This window comes from Polypterus senegalus, chromosome 13, assembly GCF_016835505.1.
Source record: "Polypterus senegalus isolate Bchr_013 chromosome 13, ASM1683550v1, whole genome shotgun sequence".
NCBI classification, from domain to species: Eukaryota; Metazoa; Chordata; class Cladistia; order Polypteriformes; family Polypteridae; genus Polypterus; species Polypterus senegalus.
The window spans coordinates 4,308,054-4,323,256 of record NC_053166.1 but is presented as its reverse complement, the minus strand read 5'-3'; the positions used below and the strand labels follow the sequence as shown (position 1 = coordinate 4,323,256).

Genomic DNA, 15,203 nt, shown 5'->3' with positions numbered 1-15,203 from the left:
GTGGCAGGAGATGCAGCACTGAAATGTGTGAGTCAGGGCCAGATGAAATGCTTTTACCACAACACGTAATCACAGTGACGTCGTCTGACATGTTAACAGTCCAATAGAAAACGGGCATTTTGTCAAAGTCTGATATAAATTGGCATCCCAGGCTTGTTCACTTAAAGGAAGGACTGAGTGAGCATTCTTGATTGTCTACAGTTGTTCATGTCACCTTATTGTTCCTTGCCAGTCTACCTTAGTAATTTGAACAAAAGCCTTAATGTGCGCGTAGCGAGGTCAACGCCGGGGTCAGCAATGACCAGTGAAGATAATGTGATAATCACAACTGATAGACTGGGTAGCCATTTGAAAATGATGGTGGAGAAAGCCGGGCCAAATCCTCGACAGACCATCATGCACCTGACAAACTAAAACCCACGTGTTTCTACCACATCTTTGATTATCAACATGCTGTTAGTTTTACTGTCTGGTACAACAAGGTGACGTCACGGTCCACTGTGCCAGTTAGTTTACCGCTTTATCATCCTGTAAATGGCACCCGAAATCAGCCCTTTAGGCTGGCCAGGGATTTACAGTAGTTGTGAGAGTGACTTACGCTGCACCATCATTTGTTATACATTTAATTAACACAGTCCGGCACACAACACAGTGCTCTTGAAGCAAACACCTTTAGTTCAGTCCTTTCTCTCCTCTCCGGACTTCTCCTTCCGCCTCTCCTCCCGACCTTCATCTTCTTCCTCCCGACTTGACTCGCCCGCTGGAGGGAGACGGTTCCTTTTATAATCACCCGGATGTGCTCCAGGTGTTCTGTGATGGCCTTCCGATGGCACTTCCGGGTGTGGCAGAAGTGCCGCATGAGCACCTGGATGCACTCCGGGTTTCCCTGGTATTCCTTCTAGCAGCACTTCCATGGGCCCCAATAGGGTTGAGCTTCCATGCTCGGTTCCCGTGGCCCCCATACAAACCAGGACGGCTGCCCTCTCGTGGTCCAGGGGAGGTGTAGTCCCTCTCCTGGATCTTCCAAGCGTCCCGGCCGGGCACAACATGTTTGATGATTGTTTTTAAAGTTTTCATTTCAATTCACTCCTGGGGACCCCTTGGCTGCACATTTTCATTCCAACAAGTTTCTACTCTGAGTGACTTTCGTACTTTTAATTAGCCTCATTTTCTGGCCTACGGACACTTCTAGGAAATTGATAAAGATTCGCATGCTGTCCCACAGCTTTTAGTGCCACAGCTTTTCAGTGACTTGTCTGTTCAATTCAAAATGTTTGTTCCAGATCAGCAGACCAGTGAATACACCTCAGAAGTCTTTGCTCCGTTTTATCATTCAGAGTTTTCAACATTGGCATACAATTAAGGGAGCAAAGTCTCTAAAAATGGAGAATTAGAAAGGAAAAGGACCAAAGAGGCATCTCTTAGAATGAAACGATTAAACACAAAGTCAGAAAGTGTGAAACGGTGTTATTCAAATCACGTCAAATTGTATTTGTCACATACAGATTTAGACGCAGCACAACATGTTGTGAAATGCTTAGCTGCTAAACTCCAAGACCCTGCATTAGAGGTTATTCACAAGTCATCAGTGAGAGTCTAAGGTTCCCTAACCCTAACCTAAGTCCAAGTTAAGTTAAACACATTAGGAGTACCGCGCGCTCTGCTTTACGCTCTTAAATCGGACTTTTGGCCATCCAGGTAGCCTGAATCGAATGTCACACTAAGTACACTGAGCCGCTCCTTAACGTTTGCCATTTCAGACATCCAATGCTTCACCGTCCAGCCGGTCCTCGAGATTCCTCCTCGGCTGAGAAACAAGCCTGTTCCCGACCAGATAATCAAGTGAGTGGCCTGAACTGGTGGCACGTGGGGATTACTCTGCTGGATGGGGTCCGCCTGATGGCCTCTGTCTCTCTGACCAGTATGATCTTTCACTAGCTTCTACAAGTCCAGCTCTGTCCAGAGATTCCATTACTCAAGACCAGTACGCAAGGGCTCGGTGGACCCAGACAATGAGTTTGCTGTGAGTACCTTGACACGTTGTGGATTTAGGGTCACTTGGTAGTTAAATCAAGACACAGGCCAGCCAACTGTGAGGGAAGGCCAGTAAGTGTTTTCACTGATTTGAATTCCCGCCGGAAGGCCTCACTGTCGTCTCTCTTTGTGCAGTCGATGTGGATTGAGCGAACCACATTCAACACGGCATACAAACTGCCTGGCATCTTGCGATGGTTTGAAGCGATCACCACAACCCATGTGAGTAAATGTTTAACCCTCGGGTCACTTGTTATTTGTTCTTACCGTGTAGTTTCTGCAAATCTATCTCATCTCATCGGATGTTGTTTCCTTTTGGCTCCTTTTTTCACTGCATGATCAGTTTTTTCCATTCCTTGCTCGTGTCTATTGTACTGACGTCCAGCATTTACTACAAGTTTACTTTTTCTTGTGCGACCAAATACATCATTTCTGAGTAATTTGCTTTGAAGCTATGAAATGTCACTTCATTGCCTATATGACACCTACAAGTATCCTCCCCATTACAGTAAATTAGTGGTCAAAAGTCAAACAGCAATCTAATAAAGTTGTGGACAAGGTTCCCTGCTGTGGCATGAATGAGTGTGAAGCCATCTTCACGTACAGCGGGCAGCAATTGACCTGCGCCAGAGTGGCACCTGAGAGCTGAGAAGTGGTAAATGTTCACCTAACATATACTGTTAAAAAAGGGATCTGAATGAATGTCCGAGCTTCTTTGAATGAATGCTGGGTGACATGCATGGAAATGAGGGTAGCCAGCAGTGGCATATGAATATTGACCTGCTTAACTGTAAATGTCTCTTTCTGCAAATTGACCAACAAGACAACCATCAGCCCTCTGGAGAATGCGATTGAAACTATGGAGATGGCCAATGAGAAGATCCTGACCATGATCAACCAGTACCAGGGTGACGAGAACCTGCCCATTAACCCACTCTCAATGCTGCTAAATGGCATTGTGGACCCTGCTGTCATGGGTGGCTTTGCAAAGTATGAGAAGGTAGGTTGTTTTTCTGGTTTTCTGAGTATTACGCTTTGAGAGGAGACTCAGGGCATGCAGTATGGAGGGTTTGGTAATGCTGGAGGGCCAGCTCAGTTGAAACAAGATCGTCATTGGGGGTCCTTGTTGCTGTGGCTCTTGTCTTAAAAGAGACCTCAGAGAATGGTCTCCTTGAAAATCAACAGCCAAAATATTTGATGAGTTGGCAGCCTCTCTATCTTATCTGGGCCACTTTCTCCATTTATGCAAAAAGAAGCTTTTAAGAAGATGCCATGCAGGTGTATTCATTCTGTGAAGCACATTAGCTAATATCTACATTACCAGCTAAGAGGTAAAAACGCATTCTGGTATTTGTGATACCTGACAGACTTCACTCTTCCTCTCTCGTCACCAAAGTTTATTGCAGATTCATAAAAAGCCCTTTACCTTGAAAACACTCCCATCCATTGTCCACTAGGTGGGACAGGAGGAATTCGGACACGTTTCTGAACACATGGACAAGGTGATCTTCTGTGTACCTGAATGAAGAGGTTCCCTTCCTGCGTCCTGTCTGAGGGAGCATCCAACCCATTTGTCCTCTCCAATCTGCTTCTAGTTGTGTTGGGTTTTGCTTTGTGTAGTAAAAGTAAATGATTCTGCTTTTGGGTTCACTAGTATGCAGGATTTTAAATCATTGGGATTAACACTCTCCTCCCGTTTTTAATGTCAACTTTTCAGGTCATTGTCATTACTGGAGCTGTTCTGTAATTTTCAAGGTTACAGCTGATTATCCTTGTGCTGCTGTGCACACCTCTTTATGTTCCCTGAACCGTGTATGTGTCGACACGTTGAGTTCCTGGTGGCATTTAAAAAAATGTTGTTACTTATCATAACCTAAGCCATGATGGCGTTTGAGAATCAGGAAAGGAAGACTTTATTGTTGGTTGTGCCTCACTAACAGCACTGTTGTTTAGTGGGCCATCATGTTCTTGGGCTTCTGCCTTAATTCTAGTGTTCCTGTACTTTGTGGTGTCAATATTAGCTCTTGCTCATAGGAGCCACGTATAACAGGCAGGCACCTCCTTCCAGTATTTGTAGGACTGTTCAGGTGAAGCAGGCTCTTGAAGTTCACCTGCAAAGGTGTTTGTGTTTTGGAATTGTGACTTGCTAGGATGTGCCATTACTGTCCTCCATCTCTACCTGTTGATTCCACCACTTGTCCTTGTCATTGTTTGACTTTAGGAAGCATGATGAATCACGCCTTGTATGAGCCCACTAAAATATGACATGGTTAATAACTGATGCCATTTTAAATATGTGTCAAAGTGTGAAGATACTTTCACATATGGTGGGCAAACCTTGTTAGTCGTGGATTTATTATAAGAAGTAGGCAACATCATAAAACATACAAATAGAATCAAATCCAAATTGTTAAGGGGGCAAAGTACATTGAAAAACCAGGCAGAGGGTCATTCAGGCAAGAGAACACTCAACAAACAGCAAAATGCAAAATGGGGTCGATGAATCTGCACAACGTTTCCCACCTTTGATACAAATTAGTGCTAAAGCAAAGAACTAGAGTCTCCAGTCCATACCTGTTAGGCTGAAAAAGGTCCCACCAGTCCCCCTCGATGGTGTCATTTTCAGCAGGCAGGATGTCAGAGCTTGTCATTACATACATAGCCGTAAGACAGGTGATGACAACAAGAAGGCAAATGGCAGAGAGGAGACCAATGGAGAAATAAAAGATCTGTGAGAGTTTGTGGGCCATCTTCTCAAACTCCATATTTTTTAGGCTTTCTTCACTGATGAGTACAAGAAGGAACACCCTGAGGATTGGGATAAACTGAGCAAACTGAAAGATCTCATTGCATGGCAGGTAAGAAACATTTACTGAAGTAAAAGCAGCATTGGGGATCCCAAAGTGAGGACGCTACCTATCAGGGTGTTGATTATGGGTACACAACTACGTACTGCTCTACATTTCAAAGAGTATCATTATTTCCATTTTTATTCATTTAGATCAATACAAAAAATTGAATGCTTTAAAACTTGGTGAAATAAAAAGAATCAATAGAGATTATTTCCATTGTGTCAACAGAGGATGATTGGTAAATAGACATCTGACTGATTTTAAAGAGCTGGGTCTCAAAAAAGTTTCCATATTTTCTAAAAGAGCTGCGCAGATTCCTGTTGAGTTTGTTCAGTTTTGTCCAAATTCAGATCCCTAGAGAAGCAGAAGGATGTTTAGGCCTCATCCATCTGACCAAAAGGAGATGTTGAACTCAAGGTTCTCTGCTAGTGGGCAGAAGTTGTGTTGCTACGAACACAAGTCCACTTTGGTGTAAAGCCAATTTCCACCACAGTTTGAAAATGATGAAGACTATAAAAGACTATAAGGTGTCTTGTTCTCAGACTGCACGCTGTTGTGTGGGTATCTGTATGGGCCTTCCATGTCTTTCTCCAGCCCGGTCACATCATTCGGCATCTCCTCACAAGACAGTAATGAACACCTTCATATAAAACCTTCAGTTTCTTGGCAATCTGTCTCATGGAATGAGCTTCAGTTCACAAAACGACGATAGACTGACATGTTTCTTGAGGAAGCTGTCAGTACCCTGCAGCCCAAAGAACGACAACTGTCTTCCTCTCTTTAACAGAATAACCCTAAACAATGACAAGACTTTTGTAATGGCCAGTTTGTATTTATCGTGATTAATTAGGGATGAGTGAAGAGAGTTTAACTTTAGGTTGCTGGAGTAATGGCGGCTGAAAATGGGGCTTTGCAGTCAATGTGAGTAATACATTAAACTGTACATCTGTTATTTCCAGGCAGTAATAGGCACTTGCAACATTAGTTATGCCTTGTCTGTAGTTTTAAATCGGTTTAATGGTACCCTGATAAAAAGCTGGCAATTGCTATCAAAAACCTGAACATTTCTGAACAAATTTAATTCCAACTTTTTGAAGGCCAATATTTCTTTGACACCTTCCATTTTCTATCCTTTACATAATTCCTTCCTTTCTCTGTGCCAGATCCCCCTGCTTGGCGCTGGAATTTGGCTGCATGGCAAAAGAGTTACTGATGACCTTCGACCTTTCCATGAGCGCATGGAGGAGTGCTTCAAACAATTGAAAGTCAAAGTAGAAAAGCAGTATGGCGCTAGAGACCTGGTGAGCAATAAGAGGGGCGGTGTGTCCTAAATTAAGAAGTCAGCGTTCTACCAAAAGAGACAAGAGTGTGACGGTGGGTGACGGGGAATTAAAAGAAAAGACCACTGGGCCAAGTTGTTGCTGTGATCTGAAGGCAGGATTGCAGTGGCCCAAGTATAGTCCATGTCCCTACTCCTTGCCTAAGCATGTGACAGACATGTTTGTGAGGGGAGACCAATAAGAAACGGCCTGTTGTTACTCTCAATACATTCTGTGCCTAAAATGGCAACAAAGAGTAACTTAGAAAGGAGTGAAATTTACTGTTCCTTCCCATTGTGTCTGTTTTGTTTTCAATAGCCAGAGTTTGATGACCGGCGGGCCAGTAGACCGCGCTCCATGCTGAGGACGTACCGGCAGTCTGTCATTTCTATGTCATCCATAGGGTCAGACTGTGGGACCCCCACTAAGACTACGGCTGACAGGTAAGGAGCTGAATTTGAAAGGCCTTTTCTTTTGTGATCCAGGGCTTAGCATGAAAACAAAGAAGCAAACAGGAATAAAGTGTCTAAATGTAGTGAACTATAACTAACATATAAAGAGAATTCAAATGCAAGCATTGGTTTAGCACTTAGTTTCTATTCTCGTGTCACACCTGCTCATGGTGTATTACTGCCGCCAACCTGACAACTATGATGCCAGATTGAAGACATCATTGTTTGAGTTTGGCTTTAAACAGAATGAAAGAGCACCGCAAATTTAGTGAGGACTGAAAGCCTCCAGTGTTGCTTTTTGAAATTTTCAGTTGGACATTCAGTCTTGGCAAGCCATGCAAATGTCATTTTAACACACTAATGACACCCATTAAGTACAATGCACATTGTAATGCTTCAAGGAGCACTTATCGCACACGCTCAGTTTTTCTGCCTCCTATGCGCTTTGCACAAACTCGTGCATCAAGTGAGCTTGAGACAGAAGTCCATGTTGATGGTCAAGACTCACCTTGTGGAAGCGTAAATTACGCAAAAGATTCTCACCTTGAAGAAGGCTCTAGGAGTCGAAGGATAGCCAAACAGAGTAATCAGTTTTATTGCGATAAATCACACAGACTGAACCCAGTTAGCCCAAAGCGAGCCGAGCCCCGAACAGGCTAATAATCACAGTTTATATAATCATTTCTTATCATCTTGACCTCGCTTGAAACAATTCCTTCGCTGTTTTTCCCGACTCCCTACTCCAGCTGGCTTCTCACAGCCCTTTCTTGGCCACCAATGTTGCTCTCAGCTCTTCACTTGTCTTCATTCTTGGCTTCCCTCATTTCCTAACTGGCCTTCAAACAGCAGGTGTTCCCCCTTCTCTGACCTCAGGCAGTTTCTGTTCGTCATTCTTCCTTTTCTCTGTCTTTCTGAATTACGACATTTTGGTGGTTTCTCTGTGAGCTTAACTGAAAAAGAAATCTGGCAAATGCTTTTATTTAACTGTTTACTTGAGTTTGATGCTTACAAAAGCTCTTACTAAGTCTACATCTATCCATGCCAATACATGATTTTGAATTTTCTATAACCACAGCTGACTATTTGTGCCTTTCCAGCCTGCTTTTTGATAAGCGTTGGTTCACACAAATAAAAATGGAGAACCAATCTAGTCAGCTCCATAAGGAAGCATGAAATATTGAGTTTATAGCTGACAAGGGTTTACACGCATGACACTCACTGACTGTTCTCATATGTTGACAGCACCGTTCTTCTTGACACCTTTGTAACCAGCAAGACAGAGGAAACGCAGTTAGAAGAAACCCCGTCTGCTGAAGTGGAGGTCAGGATGAGAAAGACCAAGAAGAGGAGCAAGAGGAGCAGCGTCATCGTAATGGGAGAAGAGAAGAGTGTGGCGGATCTGCACAGTAAAAGGGTGAGAGCTGCTTATGATATCGATAGATGTGTGTATCGAGGCCGTGGCAGCCACAACACACCATTTAACTCATCTGTGCCAAGGCTCCTGCCAATGTTGGTGTTTTTTTTTATCTCACTTCTTTTAACAATTTTCCAGATGGAGAAAAAACATGACAATAGAAAAGCGTCTAACAAACAAAAGGCGTCAAACAAAAGTGTTGCTTTCTACTTTCATTACTGCAAGTTTTCATGTGCTGAAGGCTCACAACAAACCATTGACCATTAGGTCTTGTGTGTGGAAATCAGCAAATGCTAAGAAAGGAAACTCAAGGAACACCTTTGCCCCTTTTGTCTCCTGTCATGAAATCTTGGGAGTCTTTATTGTGACTATGGCTGCCAAGCTGATTTACATTTTCAGTTTCTGTTGTCCCATTCACAACATTGTGATGATACCAGCCTGACCTCACTTAGCGGCTTGTGTTTTCTCCTAGTTTACATTTGATTGCTCGCAGTTTAAATGAACCTTTTAACCTTTGTATGTGTAACTGAAGGTTGTTACCTCATCGCTCCAGCTTAGTCATTGTGTATATTTCAAGTGTACAACTTTACGGACTTTATTTATTTATTTATTTGTCCACAGGGGGAAATTTGACCTTTAAGGGGAGCTTTTGAAACAAACAAATAAATAGATTGATAACCCTAAATAAATGTACACACACACACACACACACACACACTATGTATTATGAGCACACACCCAAGTGACTAAAAAGGAAGAAAATTAAACAGAATGAAAAACTTTTGACTTGGCTGTCCCAGTGAGGCGCTATACAGGTGCATTATTGTTGGTATAAAGGACCCCGTTGCATTTCTTCTCACCCATCTGCTGAATGATATGTTGGCTGTTGGTGTGTCCAGCATTGTTCATAATGGCACACAGTTTGGTTTTCATTCTCTGCTTCTCTATGACTTCCAGAGTGTGTCCCATAACTCATCCTGCTCTTTTAATTAGCTTGTTGATTCAGTGGACTTCTCATGAAGTGAGGTTACCAGCCCAGAGCACCACACCGGCCATCGCAAAGTTGTAGCAGATATGAAGGACGTCACTTCCCACATTAAAGGAAGACAGTGTGCTAAGGAAAAAGAGCCATTTCTGCCATTTCTTATATAGTTCCTCTGTGTTCCTAGATCAGCCCATCCTATCATCGATGTGGACCCCCAAGTACTTATAGGAGTGCATCACCTCTCCATCCAGTCCTTGACTAGCACAGAGTTGGTCAGTCCAGACCTTAAGACCTCGAGAACTGACACCTTCTGGTCCTGCAGCTTTTGCTGCATGTGGCTTCCTCAGTTGTCTCCTTACTTGTCTTTAGTGGTGAACATTCCATACTGATGTTACTGGCCATTCTAGTTACCATGGTAGCAGGTCCAGTTACGTGTATTTGCTTGGCAGATACTTTTATCCAAAGTGACTTACAAAAGAGGTAAACATGATTGAGTAACATTAGGCGAGGGCCAGTTTGTTCAGCAAGTGAAATAGGAGAGTTAACAAAAGTTGATTGCCACAAGTGAATGGATGTAATAACTAATAATTTACAATCGAAGATTATAAACTATACAGCCATTAAACGTAAACAATAAACTGCCCAACAATATAAAAGATCGCAGAGATGAGTTTTTGTAATTTCTTCTTGCAGTTAGACAGATATTTACAGAACAGATGGATCTGCAATTGCTTCTTAACTACACTGAGGGAGTCAGCAGTATGGATGGAGGTGGGAAGCCCATTCCACCAACTGGGAACAACACAGGAAAAGAGTCTGAGACCACGCAGAGGTGGCATCACCAGACGCTGTTCCCTGGCAGACCTGAGTGGGTGAGAAGGAGCACAGTACCTCACCAGTGTCTCCAGATACTCAGGTGCTGGCCCATTGACTACCCTGTAGGCAGTCATCAGGGATCTGAACTTAATGTGTGATGCTATAGGGAGCCAATGTAGCAACCTGAAGAGAGGAGTGACAGGTGGGTCTCGGCTGGTTAAACACAAAATGGGCCACTGCATTCTGGGTCATCTGCAGTGGCTTGATGGCACATGTGGGCACTGCAGTAGTCCACATACCACAAGACCAAAGCCTGAAATACAAGCTGTGTGGCATATTCTCTCAGATAACGTTTGATCTTGGGATTGTTGTACAGCGAGAACCTGCAAGAACAAGAAATCTGGTCAGAGTTATTGATGTGCTAGGAATTGAGTGGGGAGACTGGTCATTGGAATAATCTGCCAGTGGGGAAGATCTACTAAAAAAATGGTCCAGGCTGTTAGCTTTATCCACATTCCCTTCCATCGCCTGACTTCTGGATAGCTTGAGCCCAGTAATTCTGCCCAGTTCTTTTCCGACACCCTTCATGTTATTCTGAGCGAGCTGGTTTTGTGGTTTTTAGCGTCTCCTGGTGCTCCTGCACTCCTGAACCTTCCATTGCACTTTAAAAGCCTGATTTCCAAGGCTGCTCATTTGCTCAAGCACAGCAATCACATTTGTTCCATTGCCGGGCTGTGGGCACCTTGTCAGGTCAGCATTTCCATTCTTTCCAAGTATAAGGATTGTTGGCACTCACTGGGTTGCCTCCCTTTCCGAGTCTTCAGAGGGCTTCTGATGCTTTCTGGATATCTCATGAACCTGACAAGCCACACTTTTGTCCTGTGCCACCATGTCTTGGCTACAACCCACCTGTCTACCTGCGTATGCATCACAATTTCTTTAAATACTGAAGACACAAGTAGTGTGCTATCAGTCTGAGCGTTGAATTTGCTGGGGTTGCTTTCTTGCCACTCTCATTACTTCACCCTCATAACATCCTTTTACTGAGTCAAGAGTTCCGGAAAAGAAATTTGACCTCAGCTAGTTTTTTGACTTTGTGTGTGTCTCATGGTCCTTGTCACCTGATGCAACTTGGAATCAAGTGGGCATTTCACGCCGTCCAGCGTTACTTCACTCTGGTGACTGACCAGGCCCTCTGCAGTATCAAGGGGCTCCTCTGACCGGCTGAGGGAAGGTGCAGGATACGACCCAGAACAAAATGGAGAGAGAAGAACCTGGGAACTCTTTAGGTGTGTCTGGGGACTGTGCCCATGGAGAGGATGTCGGTTTCTTTTCATCACGATTCTCAACGTGACAATTAAATGAGGATGGAAGCAAAGTGGACGTATGTTTGCCTTCTACTGGGTAAAGCAGGTGCACAAAATGGACAAAATGAATGGCACACTATAAACACTGATGACTAACATTTGTATAATGTTATAAAATGTAAAAATAGTTGCAAAATTGTATGAATACATTTTCAGTTACTGTTGCAGATAATATAAGTAATATTTCAAAATGTGAACGCAGTGCCAAAGCCTAGGCGGTGCTTTGTCATTTTAATGTTATCTCCACCTGCGTATCCTCAACCTCAGTGATGACTAACAAGTGGGTGACAGTCGAGGGAATCTGGAGGTCATTGTGGATTCTGTCTTTGTCACCCAACCTTTACTTCCCAAATCTTTCATTGTGTGGCTTTTACTAAAGTTTAACTTCTTGGAAAAAAGTATTGCAATTTTCTTAAAATGGAAATATCATAAGCAGCATTTTGAAAGGTCAATGTTTTTTAATTTAAATGAATATATTTAGATTTGTGTCCCCACAAAAGTACTAAGAATAGTCTGAACAAACACAATATCGCCGGGTTTCTATGCCAGCTGCATAAATGTGATGGTTTTGCTGGGTTGATTTTGCTTTTTACTCTTAACTGCATTGCGTTTATTCTTCGCTGACGTTTGATTGTTGTTTTATCTGTCCCAGCTGTCAAAGAAACTGGAATTTCGAAGTGACACCAACTTGTCTGACTCTGCTGAACTGCAATCTGGTGTGTGCCTCCTCAAAGATCACCACAATAGTCGCTCCCTGCCTACAATTACAGGTAAGAAATGGCCTGTCACTTAGCGCTGCTGCAAGGCACCGACCCAAATCGAATCTTTAAGGGTCAGAAAAGTCCAAACTGCTGTCATACAGGTCAGGGTGTAATTGACATTCCCTCTGAGGCGTAAAATCTAGAGATGGAGAGATGCGTGGGAAGAGTCCTGTGTGCAGGAAGGTGTTGGAGATTAAAGTGAAATGTAAGTTTAAATGTTTTTCCAACGGCACCCTTTAAAGTGCAGAAGGCACGGTGGTGGCCGACCTCCCACACCTTGTGCTCCATTCCCATCACTGTTACTCCTTTGGTGGACTTTGTGTTTTTGTTCTGCCTGGCATACGTTGTCATGTCACTAATGTCTCTTTTTAAGGGTATCTTCATTATCACTTTTAGCTCATTTCATTCAGTAAATGTTTCACGCTGTTTTCTGTACTAAAACCATTCCTACATCTCATGATCTCCGCCTCTTGAAACTTGATTGCTAGCCTGCCTTAGGTGAACATACAAATTTGAATTCCCAAGAGTTGTAAAAGTTAAATCCCATCTGAGTGTCTGGTAACACAGCTGCATTGTCGATGGCTTCTCTTTCTTTTTCCTTCTCACAATGCACAGGATGAAGACAACAGTTAACCTACATGACAATTCAGTAACTCTGATTCTTAAGCCTGCTAAGTTAGCGAGGGAGAGGTCTTCATCACTGTCTGTATCATTCGGACCAGTTATGATTTCTATTTTCTTTCACTCAGAGTTGTGTATTCTAGCAGTTATTGCCTCCATAGCACAGGGATTGGAGAAAATGCAGATATGTCTGAAAAAGGTGCAGTGAGCCCCTTATGAATAAAATTAGTTATGTTCCAAATCTTTCATAAAATGTGGCTCACCTGCGTCATCGCTGTGTTCATCAGTTCAAGGAGAAGGCTGCTTACACTGGCAGATTTAAACTTCAGATTGGAGCTTATTTAAAAAAGATGAACAAACAAAGAACAAGAGAAGCACTTTCTGCCAGTCTTGGTGCCACTGAAGTACCCAATCACCTCCACGCTCCACAGACTGGAGATGTTGTTTGGCTGCGAGTAGCAGTGGCACAAGGTGCCCAGGAGAGAAAGAAGATACTGAAATGACAATAAGGTGGCACTCAAGAAAGGCAGACGACAGACTGGAATGACAACCTCATGACCCGTCACAACACGCGGCCACCTCTTGGATGTGATGGTCTTCAGCCAGACTGAGAGGATCTTCCTCCATTCACTGATAGTTTGTTCTCAAGTTTAAGTACCTCACATAAAATAATGGCCTGTTAGTGACTTTGTTGAGTTTATCTTTAAAATTAGAATATTTATGCTAATGTAATAAAGTCAGTAAATTAAGAGGCTGCTCATAATTTAATAAGTGGAAAAATGATGAGAAGGCAGCTCAGCGAGATGTAAGAGAACATTTGTATTTGTAAGGTGCTTGTGGAAGAATTCTTGGTTAACTCTAGCATAATAAAATGAGTTCAGCCTTACATTTGACATCAGTCCTTGTGTATCCATAGCAGTAACAAATGTCATTTATACAATGAAACGTTCATATGGCCTGCATGGACAAAAAGAAAATTCAACTTTTTTCTTTGCTTCCATCACATTTGACGTTTTTGTTTTGGATTGTCTTGCAGGGCTGGCACTATCAGTGCTGGGCAATACGGATTTGGAGACCCATGAAGTGTCACAGAGAAGCAGACGTGACAGCAAGTCCATTTCTGTGTGCCTGCCACCTGAGAGAGGAACCCTGGACCGCACAGCAGACAGACGCTCTAAAGGAGTCATCAATCTGTTCTTCAAACAAAAGGTGTGCACTTCTTACAGGATTCTGCATTCCTTAACACAAATAGCTACGCATAAAAATAAAAACACTCATTCTGTGTAGATTGCTAGTTTTGTAAAAATCCCAGACAAAATGACCCCTTTTATTGGCTAACTAAAAAGATTACAATATGCAAGCTTTCGAGGCAAGTCAGGCCCCTACAAGCCTGCATATTGTAATCTTTTTAGTTAGCCAATAAAAGGGGTCATTTTGCTTGGCTTTTCTCTACAATCATAATGGCTAACACGGTACAACACCTTAGTACTAAAAATACCAGAAAACGTTTGAGCTAATAAAGAGATAAGGAGAGTTAAAAGGGAGTGTAATTATACCAATGTGTGGCTCAACGTACATGTACAATGAAAGAAAACCAAGAAATCCTCCTTGAATATTTCAGCAAATGCTCCGGAAGTGACTTCTGCTCTTTTACTTTTAGGTGTCCTACAAAGTTTCTGAAGAGGGTAAGCAGTCCAGTGATCAGAGCCAAGAGCAGACGTCCACCCACTTTTAAACTGAACAAATCCTGCAGCCCTCCAAGGTCAATGCATCTCTCCGAAAGCATGCACACTTTGCGGATTTTCATGACTTTTACTCAATTAGGAGAATTTGTCATTTCCAATTTTTCTTTTTAAGTGATTTCATAGTAATGGCTAAGAGAACTGTTAAACTCTAGAGTTAGAAAATACATCAGATGGAGGGATTGTGATTTGTAGGTTTGTAGGGCCCTTGATGTTATTTTTACAATTTACTGAACATTTTCAAAACGTTCACCCTGCTGCAGTAGCTGGATTGTTTCAGGATGAGCTTCAGATCGGCTCATTGTCTCCACCTTGCTTTCATTTATTTTACATACTTTACGTCATGTTCTTCAATTATCTACTATTGAACTTTGCCAAACATAATGGGCTTACTGGACCTGGACACTCAGATAATGATGCTGTAAGTATATGGTAGCCCTAACTAGAAGCAGTAATTTAACTTTTTAAAGTTTTTTTTGTGTTCTTTCATCAAAGATTTTTTTTTAATAAACTTGGACTTGTTAATCCCAAAAAAAGGTTTACATAAATCGACTTTAAGAACAAGAAGAAGCAACGTGACTAAAGAAAATTCAAACTTTATGTCATGTAGCAACTTGAGTCTACTTCTTCTTAATTTTGGCTGCTCCCGTTAGGGGCCGCCACAACGGATCATCTTCTTCCATATCTTTCTGTTCTCTGCATCTCGTTTTATCACACTCATCACCTGCATGTCCTTTCTCATCACATCCATAAACCTTCTCTTAGGCCTTCCTCTTCTCCTCTTGCCTACCAGCTCTATCCTTAGCACTTTTCTCCCAATATACCCAGCATCTCTCCTCT

The 15,203-nt window shown here is 42.6% G+C and overlaps 1 protein-coding gene across 1 annotated transcript in view; it reads left to right on the top strand.

Annotated features, from left to right (window-relative positions):
* The window catches only part of LOC120542177 (dedicator of cytokinesis protein 2-like), a 63,009-nt gene extending 48,094 nt beyond the window's left edge, over positions 1-14,915 (top strand). Inside the window, exons 41-51 of the mRNA XM_039774431.1 lie at positions 1,761-1,842; positions 1,939-2,023; positions 2,170-2,256; positions 2,858-3,034; positions 4,809-4,892; positions 6,050-6,187; positions 6,524-6,648; positions 7,900-8,071; positions 11,892-12,009; positions 13,658-13,830; positions 14,282-14,915. Of these exons, the coding sequence (XP_039630365.1) occupies positions 1,761-1,842; positions 1,939-2,023; positions 2,170-2,256; positions 2,858-3,034; positions 4,809-4,892; positions 6,050-6,187; positions 6,524-6,648; positions 7,900-8,071; positions 11,892-12,009; positions 13,658-13,830; positions 14,282-14,356 (1,316 nt within the window). The 3' untranslated portion in view covers positions 14,357-14,915. The remainder of the gene's footprint in view (positions 1-1,760; positions 1,843-1,938; positions 2,024-2,169; positions 2,257-2,857; positions 3,035-4,808; positions 4,893-6,049; positions 6,188-6,523; positions 6,649-7,899; positions 8,072-11,891; positions 12,010-13,657; positions 13,831-14,281) is intronic.
* The last annotated feature ends 288 nt before the right edge of the window (positions 14,916-15,203 follow it).